General features: G+C 32.8%; 1 protein-coding gene across 3 annotated transcripts; it reads right to left on the bottom strand.

The window, feature by feature from the left end:
- Window positions 1-1,346: 1,346 nt before the first annotated feature.
- On the bottom strand, window positions 1,347-17,411 carry LOC125053335. Of its 3 annotated transcripts, none has more exons than XM_047654655.1 (15): window positions 17,298-17,411; window positions 14,059-14,231; window positions 13,410-13,551; window positions 11,772-11,859; window positions 9,441-9,622; window positions 8,504-8,694; window positions 8,208-8,320; window positions 7,726-7,891; window positions 6,894-7,126; window positions 6,368-6,493; window positions 5,753-5,873; window positions 4,778-4,896; window positions 3,808-4,028; window positions 2,887-3,070; window positions 1,347-2,280 (listed from the first exon to the last, which is right to left on the bottom strand). In XM_047654655.1, the coding sequence occupies exons 2-15, from the start codon at window positions 14,084-14,086 to the stop codon at window positions 2,134-2,136; spliced, it is 2,061 nt and encodes a 686-aa protein (XP_047510611.1). In that variant the 5' UTR covers window positions 14,087-14,231; window positions 17,298-17,411; the 3' UTR covers window positions 1,347-2,133. The 3 variants fall into 3 exon arrangements, with proteins under 3 accessions (XP_047510611.1, XP_047510612.1, XP_047510613.1); XM_047654656.1 differs by having other exon boundaries at window positions 4,778-4,884; XM_047654657.1 differs by lacking the exons at window positions 14,059-14,231; window positions 17,298-17,411 and having other exon boundaries at window positions 11,768-11,859; window positions 13,410-13,434.
- Window positions 17,412-18,019: the final 608 nt, after the last annotated feature.

Raw genomic sequence — 18,019 nt, 5'->3', positions numbered from 1 at the left:
ATACAGTAAAAGTTGATGAGAAAAGATGTCAGAAAGAAAAAAAATAACAAAACATGCATACAGGGTTCACAATTATGTCAACCTAAGCCCAAACCGTTTTATGGTCATTTTACGATGATTACGATTTTTTTAAACCGCCCATTTTACGGTTCTCTGCAATGCCGAAGAATAGGCACCTATTTGGTCACTCATATCTACAGACCCTTCGGATTTATTATGATCCAATATCATCTTCGGCTTCCGAATCTTTTTGCCTTTTTACTCTACCACAGCAAATTTGTCGAAAGCAAAAGCACGTCCCTCTTATCCTTCCATTTTAACACCGTTACTCCGTCTTCATTCTCCACAGCCATTATTTTACCTTTCTACAGTTCTGAATTCCAGAACAGCCTAACTCTCTTGTTTTTTCGAAAAGTGCCAATTAAATGGGTTTGTTTCTCCAATAACCTAGTTCTAAGCTTGTATACCAGTTGTCAGTTGCCCTAACGTCTTATTTTCGGTATTAGCATCTGTTCACTATCTGATTCTGAGTGGCAATCATTGTTTCTCAAAGGGTTTGTTGTAAAATAATATGCTAACGCGTTGATTTGTTGCAATTCATTCTGTGTCTTATTCCTCCATAGCTAAGCCAATGCCTAAGGATCTCGTACATTATTAACGCAATCTAAGTTAAGTTCGTTATGTAGCGAAAACAAATTTAGTAGGAAACTAATAGAAAGAGTAAAGCAGAGGCAATCGTCGCAAGCGCGAGCGCACTAACACTGTCGAAGTGAATAGCGGGTGGCCGGCGGGGTGGGCGGCACGGCGCAGGGTAACGGAAAATGTCTTTTCTGTATTTGTGCGCCATGGGGTGCACCGGTGACCTCAGTTATATATTTGGCTGTAACTATGTAACCCATGGGCAGAATTTAATAAAACTAATTTTCTATACATATATTATCATAATAAACAAATTACAGCAAAAAAGTTTTTTTACGATTTTCATTTTTTTCTATTGGCGTTTAACGTGTTAAGCTTTTAAAATTATTAAACAATAATATTATAAGACAAATTATTAACAATATAATTAGAATATTAAAACAAATTTAAAAAGTTAGTTGAGCGAAGAAAGGCACCGGCTCTGGTGTCACCGGTACTATCTACCAGGCGCTAACATTAAACGCTAACTAATAAAATATAATATATTATTATTACTTTATATTTAATACATAATGGACTTAGAATTAATATCACAATAGTAGCTCAGCGTATAATTTCTATGAAAATTTGTTTTGCAGGTTATATAATTATTTAATACCTATTTTCTACAGTGTTTTGATAGTGAACAAAATAATAATATACAAATATGAATGATGAATAAAACCAGTATTCTATTTATTTAAGCAGTATAAATAGCAATACGCAGAATTTGTATATAGCGCTAACATATTTATGTTACTGTTACTAGGTATATAGTTATTAAATAATTTAATATGGAATTAAATTATACAAATGTAACAGAGCAGTGTTGGCCTAATGGCTTTAGCGTGCGTCTCATATCCTTGAGGTCGTAGGTACAGAAATCTGAGGTCCAGACCTGTTGTAGCACCACTTTTATATTTTATATATATCAATAATGAACCTTTTTCCAGCACGAATGACAGTTTTGAAATATCAAAAAGTTATAACCACTTTAACATTATTTTACTATTCTACTAAAAATTCCTAGCCTCACTAACCTTTATTGCGAGAATTATAGTAATACAACATTTTATTATTACTAAAAGTAAGATACAAGAAATACAAATCAATATAACAATTAACAATATAAAATAAGTCCCAGGTTTTCACCTCCGTGGTCTACGCATATGGAGTATAAGTTACTATTCTCGAAAAAATCCTGTATTGGGTCATGGGGTAGACACATATTATTTATGTTTAAAGACCTTTGATAATAATTCTTTATTTTCTCCCATATAACATTTGAAACGAACACATGATAACATGAATTCAACGGGAGTGAAAATATTTAAACTCTGGTTTCATTTTGTACCGGACATTAGTCCGCCTCTTCATTTATTCTCGATCATAGATCGTTTAAACCAACTCCAAGGTTGGTTTCTTGTAGAAAATATTAATATTCTCTTATACATATCATTGAAATGCAAATATCATAATAAGCACAGGTACAGCAAGTACGCACACAAGGTAGACCGAAGTCCGGGGCTCACATTCCGATATAATCACGAATTGTTCGTTCCAAAGGGAGTCATTGTTTCGAAGGGGCAGCTCAAGGACTACCTGGAAATTACCAAACAATCAATGTATTAAAATTTTTATGTACAATGACATATTCATAATTGGTACTGATAAGGTACCAACAACTTATTTGACTAATGTAAAGGACTACGTGAAAGATATATGAAAACGTATAAAACGTATGAAAACTGTACTTAATTGACGTGGGCTTTATTAAAAATAAAGTGGACATAAACGCCCTCAATCTAATTGTACCTAAGTTTAGACCCAATAACGGTAAAAAACATTGAGCGTTAGGGGAGTGCTGCGGTATAATACACTACCACAAAATATAAAAGAGCAAACAGCCTGGCAATATTTAAATTAAGACTCAAAGACCATCTCTTGAGTGATCCCAGTTATCTACGTGAAATGAAAGTCCAAGTTCTACTTCGCTAATTCATCCTTGAAGCTCTTCAATGACCCACGACGTGATAAATTGTATCTTTAGTATATAAGTGACTATTGTCTGTTATGAGAATAAATGTCTTTGAACCTAACGCCAAACATTAGCTCAGCGTGGCGACTGCTTTGAAAGCTTGATACGACGCTTGATGATTTATGAATACGTTAAAGAACTTCTTAATAATTTATGTAACAAAATTTAACCTTTTGTGAGGAAAATATATCAAGTGGAAGATCACATCTATCAGTCTTATTCCTGCACTCCCTGAGCGTGGTCCTGGCGACATCATATCTGGTCTTCTGAAGGTCGAAGCGAGCCTTGATGAAGTTTTTTTGGACTTCATTCTCTGAATTAAATACGAAGAAGTAATAGCCGTTCGCTGGGACTCTGGAATATTCGATTATTGACTTAATTGCATTATACATATATTTGGAGATTTATAATTTATATGAAAAAAAGGCGATGAAAACGGTGCTACGTGCTACGGATTAAATTATATTTTCAGGAAGCTAATGTTAGGCCGTTTTGCTTATAAATAGTGAACTGTCACGGGTGTTACTTGTGGTGTCTGGTAGGATTTGAAGTTGTATATGCGGTGATGTTAGTTATATCGACTATGTATTTGCGTGTTGTTCTTACGAGAATGTAAGTGTGTCCTCCGTGCTAACAAAAACAAAACTGCAAAACAAAAAACTTGGCGATTAAAAAGAGTGGTGGAGAGTTTATTGCTGTTAACGTAAAATTGTAAATACCGTTAGATTGTAATCTATCTCGCGAGATTATAAACTGTCGAAAGATTGTGAACCTCATCGTACTCCATACAATTTAACGTAACGTACTACTATAAAGCCGACTAATCAGGGACAAGCTTCGGACAGTTGACAATTTTAAGATTGTAATTTGACGGTTTCACTTCGATAGATTACAATCTACCGAATAATAATACATTAAATTGTAAGCAGTTCGTTGAGGTTCACAATCTTTCGACAGTTTACAATCTCGCCAGATAGATTACAATCTAACGGTGTTTACAATTTTACGGTGACATTGCCACTTCTTCTCGTCCGTTTTACGCCCTACGCTCTACGTCTAGGAGACGTAATAGGTTTATAAAGGAAACCTACCTGTAAGTCAGCGCATTAGCCCTAGCTGCAACTAATGTGTCAGCTCCATCATGGCACTCACGATGAGGTGTTAGCGGAAGATTAAGAATCAGACCTTCACATTCCAATAAAGCTTCTTCACTACTCGAGAATGAGGACCAAAATTCGGAATTGGACATGTCAAATGGTGTCGTTTCGTTCACTGTCTGATGATGCTCTGCGTAGCCATCTGGAGACAAACCCTGTAAGACGAAATGTTAAGTGAAAATATTGCAGACGTCAGTAATACTCAAGTTAGGCTGCAAGTTTCTAAGGATTTGGATAATAGTCCTTCTGGCTCTGCAGAGTACACGCTAAACAAAAACTCAATTAAGTGTAAGATTCGTCTAATTATAGATAGATATACAATTTCATAGCTCAGTGACCTGGGCTCCATTCCTATATAATGGCAAAAGAAGATGTGTTATAATATATTATGAAATTTATTTAGTCCCTCTAAAGCAGAGTTCCCCAAACTTTTTGTGTCGTAGACCCCTTGCCATGTTTTTCCGCGTTGGGTAGACCCCCTACTTACTGATATTGATTTCTTGTAAATTTCAAAATGTATTGCGATCACAAAGCGAATACCAACATCCTACAACTTACACAATTTTATAAACATATATAATATTTTTTTTACTTCATAGGTACTTTTATAAATAATGTATATGTTTTGATATATAAGATAGTATGATGTAAGTAAATAGGTACTATCAGTGTATGTGTTGAGATCCACTATCGTGGACTTTTTCATTTCATGGACCCCCAAATTTTTCGCTGACGTAGACCCCTTGCAGGTTGTCATAGACCACTAGGGGTCGATATAGACCACTTTAGGAATCACTGCTCTAAAGTATAAACAATTGAATATAAATAGATAGATACATAGATAAATAATATATTTGCGTGTGTATTAAGAAGACGCAAGTATAAGGATAAGAAATTTAGGTACCTCTTCAGCTGCATAGTCCCTAGCTTCATCGTCTGCATTGAACTGCTGGGTAAGTTCTATATGGCCCAGCATCAGCTGGCGTTTAGTTCTTGCGTCTTCACGAGCGACACGACGTTTTTCTGGAATTCGTATATAAAAAAATAGAATATTCAACAGATGTTAACGGGAATAACAATCATTTATCTTTTATGGGATATACCTAAAAATTCATTACTTTTTTACTGAAGTTAATATTCATCCTGTAGACGATCGCATTCAAAACGTAAAATTATTTAATCTCGACTAGTATTAAAAAGGAAATATTAGATTCTTTATTTGATCTGAGTAATATAATTAGAAAAATTAGAATATTTAAAAAAAAAATAGAACAAAGTGTAAAATGTACCTACAGTTTATAATATTCACTTTTATGGTTTGATTTTAGATAATGGCTATTTGTAAGTTTAATAATATTGTAAGTTACAATCAATACAATTAGCTAATTAAAAAACATTTAAGAAGAATTTAAAGGCAAGGTTCCTACAGTTTTATAGGAGACATCAATATGTTCAAAAATTAAGACGACTCATTGGTCTAGTGGTTAGTACCCCTGACTGCGAATCCATGGGTCCCGGGTTCGATCCCCGGCTGAGACGAACATCGATGTGATGAGCATTTGGTGTTGTGCTTAGGTCTTGGGACCATTCGAATTCCATAATATAGATGAGTATGGTCTTATTTATTTGCAAAATATTCGAAATACCAGCCGTGCGAATCCGAACTAGAACGCAACTATGTAATATAATTTAAAACTATTAAAAGTTGTATTCAATATTAATTAAATAACAACAAAAGTCCCATTAAATTTGATCAAATCTTTAGTACAGGAAATATGGGTTATTTCCTATGCTAAAGTTAATTAAGTTTTCGTGAATTAAAGGAAGATATTAACTTGATCGAAAGCTAGAGAGATAAATGATTATACATAAATCCAACCCTGTCTTTGAGGTCTGGTCTTCTCCTCATCGATGGCTTCTACCAGCACCTTCCGGAGACGTTCTAGTTCTTCGTCACTTCCTCTCACCGCTGACATCACTTGAGTCACGTCTGGCGTATCCTGATAATGTTTATAGATATTGTCAAAGTGGACAAACGTTATAAAAGACTATGGATTTGCTTATATTTTTTTATCTATAACATTTAGCGCCTTCAATCAATAAGGGCAACGCTTGACCAACAAAAATCCAAAATAATATAATTTTATTTACAATTTTCTTAACCTATAAAGTACTAATAAAAATAATTAAATAGAAAATTAAAACAAATTAAAAATGTTGGATCCTGTGGTAGTGAAAATATATATTTTTATATTTATTTTCAAGTTAAGTTGAATATGTGCGAAGTGTTCTTTCTTCACTATTATCTTTGTCAGTAACATTATAATTCAATATCAGAAAAAGCAATGAAATTCCACCCCCATTCTAACACCTTCATTTAAAATTTGTGTAAAGTTTCTATATTCTCTCAGAGATCGTTACAACTGTTGGTAAAAACACTTAAACGACATATAATTAACCAAAAAGGGATACACGTTTTACTAACAAATCATACCTTATCTTTATATCCTACTCCCATACTTTCGTGTAGCCTCACGAGAACTCTCTTTCCCCTATCTCCAAGCGCTTGAAGACGATTTAGCACTTCGAGGAACACTTCCTTCGAGCTCTCTGCGTCATTCTAAAACACATACAATATTCAATATTGTGATCTTAAAAGGTCCATGTCAAAAGATATAAAACTACTTTATTAATATTTTGCAAAATTAACAAAACTTGTATTCTGTGTACAATTAAATCGAGTCAATAAATCATACAACGAAAAATAAAATATCGAAATTGCTTATGATTTCATTGACAAGGGCCAGAAATCTTTATGTAATGAGGGAACATTAAGAAAATTATTAATCGTTATTGTAAACTTTCGTGTTAAGTCGGTTTAAAAAATAAGAAATGCGATGTATGCACATTACTTGAAATAAAATTGTCATTATCATACCTTGATAAAACAATTAGTATAATTAGCTTACATTGTCATTGTCTTTAAATAAACAAATCTTTAAAACCTTCCACACACTTACCTCGGATTCTTTTTGTTTATCGTTCATTTTATCTACATCATTTGATATTTCTTTAGAATTATTAACTTTCATAGTTTCGGTATCTATGCTATCATTTTTTATTTGAGTTGTATTTTTTATAATACTATAATCTGCGGTGCTATTTAGATTGCTATTAACGTGTGAACTGTTAATAATACTAATATCTAATTCAGTCTTTTCTGTCGCTGAGATACTTGAGTTCCCATCAATATCTGAAAACATCCGAGGAGTTATATAAATTAAGAAACGTAATTCAATTTCTCAATAGGTTACAAAATTAATTTCGTAAAAACATTCACGGCTACAAATGTCCCATGTATCTTCTCAGCCAAAGCCAGGCTGTTTAGAAGCACTGTTTAGAAAACCTAATAAACGTAAACAAATTTTGATGAATTGTTGGACGTAAATAGGACTTTTGAATATTGAAGGCTAATTCTATTACCTAAAAGCGAAAAGTAAAATAAATAAATATGACATTTACCACATACAATAAACAAAGCAATTAAACTATTATATATTATTATTAGAAGCCTTACTTACGTTATCACACAATAAAGCTTTGACATAATTAACAAATGACGGTCATAAACACAATAGGCATTATTTGTTATCTGTCGTTGCGATGAAAGGATTCGTTTGCACAGTGATAGTTGTTTCGCGCGCACTTTCCATGTTTCTATTTACAAGTACAATAGATATACTGTATCTGCTTATTTTAGAGAAATTGAATTCACTACGACAGCGCAGACGCAGCAATAATATGCAGGGTTCTGAGTTTCAGGTCTGTTGGAACTCTTATTTTATACGATACCTTTAAAAGAGATCCATTGTCTTTCATCCTTATCTACATTGGTGTCTCTATGACGATGTAAGCTAGGAAGAGACATAAGGTGTGGTGGTGGACGATAGTGTTTTAGCTCTTCGTTCTTTGCCGCCTGACGTAGTGCATGTAGGTGCTCCAGTATTGCTCGTAATTCCTGTTAAAATTTATAGGTGTTTTCTTTAAATACCTATTTCTATTATCAAATCAAAAAATCAGGAAAAACGGAACTGATTTTAGAAATACGTAGATTATAAGTAGATGATAGATAATCTTGATGTGAATGCTGTAAATTTTCGAATCATAATAAATACATAATTCGAACTATAAATATGAGCATAGATGGATATGAGAAGAAAAATCAAATAAATGATTATCGAAAATGAAATAAATGATTATTATGTCTTTGCACTGTGACAAAAGTGTGAAAGTAGAAGAGCAAATATTTGGAAGGATAGCCTTTACATACTTACTTTAGGATCGTGGTCAGTAACATCGATGTCTGGGACCTCTGCAGATGATGTAACGTTACTGACGTGGGAAGGATCGTGAAAACTCACACCAGCCTTGTGGCGCTTCATTGCTTCTGTATGAGCATAGAAATATGAATTTAAAGTAGATTGACATCAAGGTTTACGAGCTAGCTTAAAGTGGTAAAACTTAAGACTACTAACAACGACAACTTCTAAATTGCCTTTCAAAGTAACAAATAAAGAAGAGTTTAAGTGCAAGCCTAACAATCTGTCTGTAAAATGACCAAAGAAATTACCAGGATCATTAGCTTTTCCATCTTCTTTTTTCAGCTGCATAATCTTTTCCCAGAGCGTGGCATTGTTCATGAGGCCTAGCTGATGTGCTTCTAGTAGTTCGTCCAGTTCTTCAGACGAGTCGTCGCCAATGTACGCGCACTCCTGCAGGTGTTTGTAGCCTTTTATCATTATTAGTGATGCACCTGGCCATCTAGAATATTATGAGGAGATCCTATAAGTTTAATAGAGTATGATTTCTCATGATGTAAACTGCCAAAATTTGCCTCACTTATTAATATAAGATTTTATGACGGGAATTTAGAGCTGCAGCTTGTAGTCAATCGTTTACGCTTCAGAGTAAAAATATAAAATGCATATAGCTTCCTTATGATACGCACATCACACAACCATATTATCACCACCTGATTATAGAAAAGTTGAAATATATTTCTGTTAAAGAAGCGAAGAAATTGAACGAAGTGGAAGTTAATAGACAATACATTGATATGTATTAAATTGAAATTAATTTACTAAATTAATTATTAATTATTGGAACAAAGTTCCTAATCGCGCGTTGTGAAAGGGGGCTAGACGGAAAAAAATCTTACGAAAAGTTGTCACGACACTTTTTTGCTATTTGCTATTGTAATACACCAGTTTTCGTCCGATCACCGAAGTTAAGCAACGTCAGGGAAGGTCAGTACTTGGATGGGTGACCGCCTGAGAACACCTCGTGATGTTGGCTTTTTTTTTTCGTCGTAAGATTGGTGTCGAGAAAATCTATCATACTGTTATGATACCAATTAACATATAAATTAATCGAAAGGATTTTCGTTCCATCCGGGTGTCCCTTGACACCTCTAAAGTTTTTTCAATTCAATTTACTAAATTAATTATTTAATTTACTAAGATTTATCGTCTTCTGAGATCGGACTAATTAGTGCCTTGAATTTATACCTGCAACAGGCTGATACAGTCACAGTAGATCCCTTCAGCAGGTAAAATCCCCAGTACTCCTTCATATCATCCTCCAGTTCAAGCTGTCGTGTCATTGAGACAGGAACTAAGTCTTCAGTCAACTCTGGAAAATCTGGGACTACGAACGCGTTGAATGTAGCATTCGATTTTACCACTTGTGTCTGTAAAAGAACCACCAGTCAAACATTTTCTGGCTTACCGTTTCGTTACTTTAACTTACTTTTGGGGCCCAATATAGTTTATGTTATACGTATTATGTAGTCAAAGTACTACCAAGTACTATAAACAATCGGCGCTCAACATTTTAAGTTTGGGCTTCGGATTTGTGTATCTGTTTCATGATCATTTGTTATTCTAATGGGCAAGTAGGTGATCAGCCTTCTGTATCTAACATACGTCAACTTTTTAGGTCTAAGACATGCCGGTTTCCTCACGATTTTTTCCTTCACCGTACGAGTGAGTATTAAATGCGCATAGACAGAAAGTTCATTGATGCACAGCCGGGGATAGAAACTGCGACCTCAGGGATGAGAGTCACATGCTGAAGCCACAGGGCCAATACTGTTGTTGAAATAACCATATCGAAATTGGATCACGTCATAGCTAATCAATGAAAATGGCATTAATTAGAGAGTGGACGGTATGGAATGAAAGGAAGGTTTTCGATGAAATACTCTGTCACAATAAGAAAAAATACGAAAAAACAACTAAATACAAAACTCAAAACAATGATAGTTAAGCACCGTATGACCTGTGTTCTTACTTATACCGTGGGTTATCATTAGACTAACCAATTATGTAGGTACTTAGAATAAGATTAAAAAACAAGAATTGGCGCAAACATGACTCTTGTATGTAAAAAAACCAATACATTTTTGACAAAAATTATTTCTGTTTTGTATATTAGTTCAAAAAATCAGTAGCAAATAATAATAATTGAAAACTAAAAAAAAAATTACTGCGTATTGTTAAGTATTATGAGGTTTGAGATATTGAAAATAAGACCGTTGTGTGAAAACAAACGACAGATGAAAAATAATTCCGCCTCGAGAAATGAGGTTGAGCTGCTATTTCTCGCCTAACAACCTAATGTAAGCCCACTTATAGATAATAACATCGAGTAGCAGTAATCGTTCTATACATAAATCAATATATCTACACATGTCCAGACACATTTACGTATACAAAGATAAGATTATGGCTAAAATTTATTTGCTTAACAACGTCTGATTTAAAACCCCATCTTTTTAAAACTGTTAACACAAATAAAAAACTATACCGAGTTGAACAATTAATAATTTAAAATAAATTTAAAATTTTGTTATTATATACAAAACAAGTAATAACTATTTCCATTACTTTTTATTGTTTGCCTTGTCACACAATTGATGTAGTCAACTCAAATGACGACGGACTACGGAGACATGATATAAACAAAATGATGCACGCTACAAATTCTAATTAAAAGGCTTATTATAACAAACAAACTGGCATTTTCTTTTTGAGTGAGAAAAGTTAAGATAATAAAAAAGTGTTTCTCTAAACCATCTTATTTATGTTATAATAATATTATTAACACTGATATTTTATCCTGATATATACAAATCTTACAGATTAATAAGTAATTGAATTCTACGACTACTAGAGATGAAGCACCCTATCATTAACATATATTTAGGACAATAAAGGCAGTGCATATTTTAGGTGCTCTAGGATATTTTTTGTAGTAGTTTGTACAACAAATATCTTTTTACTTCTTAGATTAAGGATATATTTATCTGAGAATAATGAAGAGACGCTTAGGTAATCGGAATTATTCAATTCTCTACCAGAGAATATAGTCTTAATATCAGAATCAGTTGTTCATATACATTTCCTTTAGGAACTACATTCAAATATGCTTCGATACCCCCTTATCTTTTATGACCTGGTCAAAGTTTATTGAATAAATGTCTGGTTTAAATTAGTATAATTTCTATGCTTTGATAACTTATCAATACTTACACAATGCATTTCGATCAAAATGAGGACGGCGTTTATTTATATGTCATGAACCTATATTATTTCAACGTCCACTGATGATAGAGACAATGAAATAATGAGGAATCGGGAAACGAATGATCTGTTTAGGTATTAATATCTTGTTAATGCTAGTGTTCATTTTTGCGTCACGAGATTGTTTAAGAGCTAGAAATTAAATTGTAGGGATACTAATTGTAAACAGAATACGTTTTTGATAAGCGGGCGTCAAATTAGGACTTGTGATTTGTGAATGAGGAAATTATGAAAGAAGAAAATTTACAGACCTACCTGGCACCAAGTAGGTGATATCTTGCCATCAATGAGCCGCATATCTGTCATGCTCATAGGATACATTTGGCCGGAGAAGACACGATACCTGTAAATAAAAATCTGGTAAACACCACGACTTACTTGTTTTAGTAGTTTAAAATCGCAAAATATTCCATTTTGTGTATATTGATATAACTTAGGCAAATAGCTACTGCGTCAATGAATTGTCATCACGTTTGCAGAGATATTCATACTTAAGAGTTTTTGGGTAATTTTATAAAAATTACTTAATTGGATAATACTTATGTAATATAACATATTTTTAGTTAAAATTTAGCCTTACAAACCAATAAATAAACATTAAGGTATTCTAAGCTACGCGACGCTTCTAAGCGTAGAGGCATTTTATTATTTCTATGGATTTTCAGGAATCTTGATGTAGTTGGAGAACCCATCCTATTTTGTTTTACAACCCTCGAACGATACCTCAACAAGGATCACCCTTTGTAACGTAGTTGGACGAATTTTTTTACGCTTAATATGGTTTAACATATGTCCCCATGACTGGTGTTCTCCTACCGTTTCCCTTAAATAGTTTACTAGGTACTATGTAATATAACAAGAACCTTAGCCACAGCAACGCTTGGCCGGTCTGCTAGTATATATATATATATATATATATAATAATATATGGGCAAGGCAAGAGACAGGCTGGTAGAAAAAAGAAGTCGTGGTTGCGAAACGTACGGGAGTGGACCAGCATCTCATCCGCCGAGGAACTTTTAAGACTAGCGCAAGTTACCCGACAATTCAAGTTGTGAATACCCAACCTTTAACAATAAAGTGGCAACAGAAGAAGAACACTATTATTCGATCATCTAGATTGGTCCACGGCGCAGCTGTGCTTGAACATTCACAAAAAATTACACATCAAAATATCCTCCTTTTTTTTAAATCGGTTAAAAATACCGAAATCCAGTGGCCATGAGATAAGAATAATAATAAAAATTACACACAATATCGCTTGAACTTTGCCATTGATTTTCTGTCATAAATTATCTCCACTAACGCTATACAAGATAAACGTGTTAATATACCAAATAGGGTTAGGCCTTTTGTATCTATAAAATATTACCAGTTCTAGCTAATAAAATATATATTATGAAAGCATGTCGCAGCACGCATGTTTGGCAACAACCTTTACATCAGTGGCGCAACAACCTTTTTAGGTCTAGGCCTCAGATTTCTGTATATGTTTCATGATCATTTGTCAATCTATATAGGCAAGTAGGTGATCAGCCTCCTGTGCCTGACACACGCCGTCGACATTTTGCTAAGGTGAGCCGGTTAATTCCCCCCATAATTTCTACTATGATTCCACGATAATTTCCTTCACCGTTGGAGCGAATGTTAAATGCGCATATAGAAAGAAAATCTATTGGTGCCGGGGTTCGAACCAACGACCTCAGAGATGAGAGTCGACAACACTGGTCTAGTGACGATACATATGAAAACATATTTATACCTAAAGGTCCTTTACATGAAGAATATTATGTGAAGTTTATTGCATAGTATATAATAAACTCTGCTGTATATATAATTCATTTTTTATTTTAATTCATTTTAAATTAATACATTTTTGTATATTTCACTTACTTCATATATAGTGGAGTGAAGATACATATAGATGGAAGCACAATCATTAAAATTAGCAGCCTGCATAATCTTATGGGACCCTTGTAACAGGATCGATTGGGAACGCTTGCTTGTCGAGCTGGTCTAGGTCTTGGCACACCAGCTGTGTAATAAGAAATAGTATCACGTCAAATTATTTAAACCTAGTAAATTAAAAATTATTGCAAATAGATGTTTAATAATGCGAGATAATAATAATGGAACTCATTTTAAAATTCTCTTTACAAAGATATTGTCATGTGTTCAATGAAACTATACTTAACTTAGATAAATATAAAAACAATTCAAGTACAGTCAAAACCGTATACGACGCCATCGTTTAAAACAACATACAGTTTATATAGACCAAAATCAAAGGCCGGGACGTGAATTCTATTTTATTTGGTACTTAATAACGACATCAACTGTTACGACTATCGATTTTTACGACCAAATATGAGTACTCTCGTCAATGTCCGTTATAACAGATTTTGACTCTATTTATTTTTGAATTATTTATATATTAAATAAACAAGAAAAAAACGAATGATAGCCTCTGAATTCTTAACTCCCTCGGGAGAAATTTGAATTGAATAAATAAATAACAAATGTACTTCCTGATTTTGCTTACCTTCTAAAGGGACTAACTCTTGGTCCATCTTGATCACATCCCGATAAGTGTCGATAATAAGGCGGCCTCCTATGCGTAATCAGCAATTACGTTATGGTTTCAAACTTCTCCAGTTGACGTTAAATTAATAAAATATTTAATTATTTCTCAAATATGTTGTTGCTTGTGGTTAACTGTAACAAGAAAAATTTTAAGTTATTTTGGGGCTTATGAAATAATTTAAATTCTCTAATTTAAATTTGTTTCAATAGAAATACCCACATATCGGAGACTAAAAGGCATTTGACTGACTACAAGAGTTATAAAATTATATAGTTATCAGTTGTAGTACCTTTATCTTATTTTGCTATAATAATTATTAGGCGCGACTTCGTCATAAAATTGTGCGTATAATACTAATAAAACCTTTTTTCACGCAATATTTATATATTATGATGTTATCTGGTCGATTTCAACGAGAGTGATAACATAAAGCTAATCTTCTTAAAGAAACTGCTTAAAACCTTTTGATTGACGGCGGAAGTGTAACAAAGCCGCCACACTTACAAAACGATAAAAAAGTTTATTTATTTGTACAAATAAATAAACTGCTTAAGAATACAAGAAAATATAACGTTACAAATTCACACCAATTCAAAGCAAATCTTATATTTTGGTATATGCATCATAACATACATACGTACTTATAAAGATTTCCTCAAAATGTGTGGTTTAGTGAAAGTATTTAGTTGCGGCTCTGGTTGGGGGAATTATCATTTTTTAAATGAACATAATAGAGTAATTTAAATAACATTTCGTTCCAATTCGTTTTAACTTTTGTTTAATCCTTTGATACTTGTATTCTTTGAATTTTTTGCTTTTGCCTTTCAAAATTTTTATCGGCAATAACAATTATGTTATCAAATAAATCAACATTTTTCCTTTATTAAAAAGCGTGCCTAATTGTATTTTCTATTGTTTAGTTACGATAAACCCGTGGCATACCTTATTTAACCCAAACTTCTGACTAAAAAGAAAACGCTTTATTACATAACGTTATCAATCGTACGATGGATGTATTGATCATGGTGTATCTATTTTTACTATATTTATGTACTTGTACCTACTATCTTTAATATATTTCAGATAGCAGGACAACTGGAAATAAAGAAAATACTATCATTTTTAATGATACATTCTTTCCTTATATACTTAATACCTGTAAGTGTAAACAATAGTTGGTACTATTGATATTACTCATTGACTGACACTTTTTAACTGAACTTTTCTCAAGGCCGTCTCTCAGAGGCGTCGATTATATCACATTAAAAAAGAAAAGTGCATATAGATGCACTTACATTTAAGTAATGAAGGAAGAATAGGGCATTGTGCCTTATTCAGCTTCACATGTAAAAGTTTCAACGAATTTGATTAAGGCTATCACATACATTTCGAAGTCTGGTCTGGTAATCATTAACATATAATGAAATAACTTTCATTACTAAATCATTACTATGTTAACAAATATTAATTACTCAATTTTACCTACTTGTATAAGTGCAATGTCCGCACTACAAGCGACATGATAAGATGTGTCAATATTTATATCCAATGCTCGTGTTGGCGATACATATAGATAATATACACATAAGTCATGTATGAAATGTTGGTCAGATTTTAGTTTTATAAGAGTCGGCATAAGCCACGGTCCAATAACTGTTAAACCTTCTTTTCATTGAAATTCGATATCCTTATGACATTTTAAATATATTTAACTGATAGTAATAATCCAGTGGCACTACAATTCTATATACGATATACCTACTCTCATGGGCTCATATTGAAATCGTATCTTTGATCAATTTATATAGGAGAATAAAAATGATTTATCATAGATCTTTTACGAGTATCTCACACATTTCATCGATTTTTGAATTTGCAAGTCGTTTCCTCACGATGTTTTCTCCATACGAGCGAGTGTTAGCACATCTACAGTCTATTAGTGCACAGCCGGGAATCCAACCTACGACCTCAGATGAGAAACGCATGCTGAAGCCACTAGGCCAACACCTTTAGGTCAATACTGTTTACCAAGCATAGCTTACTTTTCGAGAGCTTTTCAACAACCATAGGAGGCGAGTGACTGCTAAATATTGACCAAAAACCAATAACAATCAAATAATTCGTTTAATTGTCTTTGTTTAAATGGAACAAGGGATTGGACATATCACACAAAAAGAAACAAACGTGCCATTGTGTCTCACTCTCCGGGAAAGCGTATAATGCGCTAGCGCATAAAAAAATAATGTTTTGTAGAAGTGTTATTTGAATCGATCACTTTGGAAGTACTACTTTAGGTAACTGATAAGTGTGGCTTTAGTATATGCTAGACGAGTTTTATAATGATGTGTAATACAAATATATTCGAACAATGAAATCGCTATACATAAACGTATATATTCGATTTATTATGCTTTATTTTATTGAAACCGTAATTAATAAAAACTAATTTAACCAAATTATAATTAGTTACACTTATTTTCCTTAAGTTGAGCCATGGCCTTGTTTACACGTGAGACGTCGAGACAGTCCTACTGCAAATATCATTTTAAATTTAAAATAAATACCAAATAGTTGACCAAAATCCTTCAAGTGTATTAGATTGAAAATAACGCTAAATGTTGTATCGAGGATTCTTTATAGTCGTCATTAGCATTTTAAACAGTTTATAAAAAATCCGGTTTTTGGTTATGTTATTGAAAAGTGTTAAACATCACACACAAATATATTAGTTTGTTGATTTTAATTGTACTTTTGAATCTTGTGTAATTATTAAACAACTCATAGACAATTAATTGTCTTTCAATGTTGCCTGCTTTTGTATTATTTTAGAATTTTAATTACACATATCGTAGTTATATATCGTATTATATATTCAAATAGAATGTCAATGTAATTATTTTTATTTTATAAGATTTACCGCGCAAAACATTGAAACCAGTAAGAATAGACCATAGTAAAATTAGATTATCTTAAAGGCGGACGAGGCAATTGGCTAATGTTTTCTATAAAAACTAAACCTAAACTAGACACCAAATAAATAAAAAACTAATAATAATCCTACGCCAAAAATGAAAGCTTCGGGCACAACTACTATAACAATATATTATATAAAAAAGTCTATCATAGACCGAAAAAATCAATGTAATATTTCACCAAAACACGCTGATATGTAGAGCAATTTAAACATTAATACATACTAAGCACAAATCGGTCAACACCCTCACAGTTCACACAAAGTTTACTAAAAATACGCGCGTGCGCAACAAAAGACGCTCCAAGACTATCGTATCACTATCAACACTCAAAAATATCGTGATAGTATATAAATAGTACTATTATTCTTTGTTGCCTTACTCACGCTTACACGGAACGTGTTCCTGTATTAATTAGTTTAAAAAATAAATACATTAAGTTATTAATGTTTTGAGCTGGCATCAACGAACGCGGTGTGATATACATGTGTACTCACTGGCGTACTGTCATTAAATAAATTAGGTTATTTTAGCTAATTATAGATTTCAATAGCTTCATTACAAGTCCAATCGAAAATTAAAATTACTTCCTTTAATCAGTCTATCTCTAATCGGGCTTTAAACGTAGATGTCTTGTAACGTATATTATTAATAATACAATATATGTTTTGATATAATTTTATGAGCCCACTTTATCGTGTTTGATAGAGCAACAATTTGACAATTAGTGGAATATGTAACAAAACAAGATATCACAATAGCGCTAATAAAGCAAATTTGGGCGCGCAAATTTTTATATTTTATGGAGTTTCTTGCCCATTCTTCTTAATATGAAACTACCTTTTGGAAGGGGCAACTAGTCTTTTTTTTTAAATATGTAAATAAATTGTAATTTTGACTTTTAACAGTGCCTGTTTCATAGGCCTAATATAAATAAATGATTTGAC

Source organism: Pieris napi, chromosome 10 (assembly GCF_905475465.1).
Source record: "Pieris napi chromosome 10, ilPieNapi1.2, whole genome shotgun sequence".
Lineage (NCBI taxonomy): Eukaryota > Metazoa > Arthropoda > Insecta > Lepidoptera > Pieridae > Pieris > Pieris napi.
This window is presented reverse-complemented; position numbering and strand designations above follow the sequence as displayed.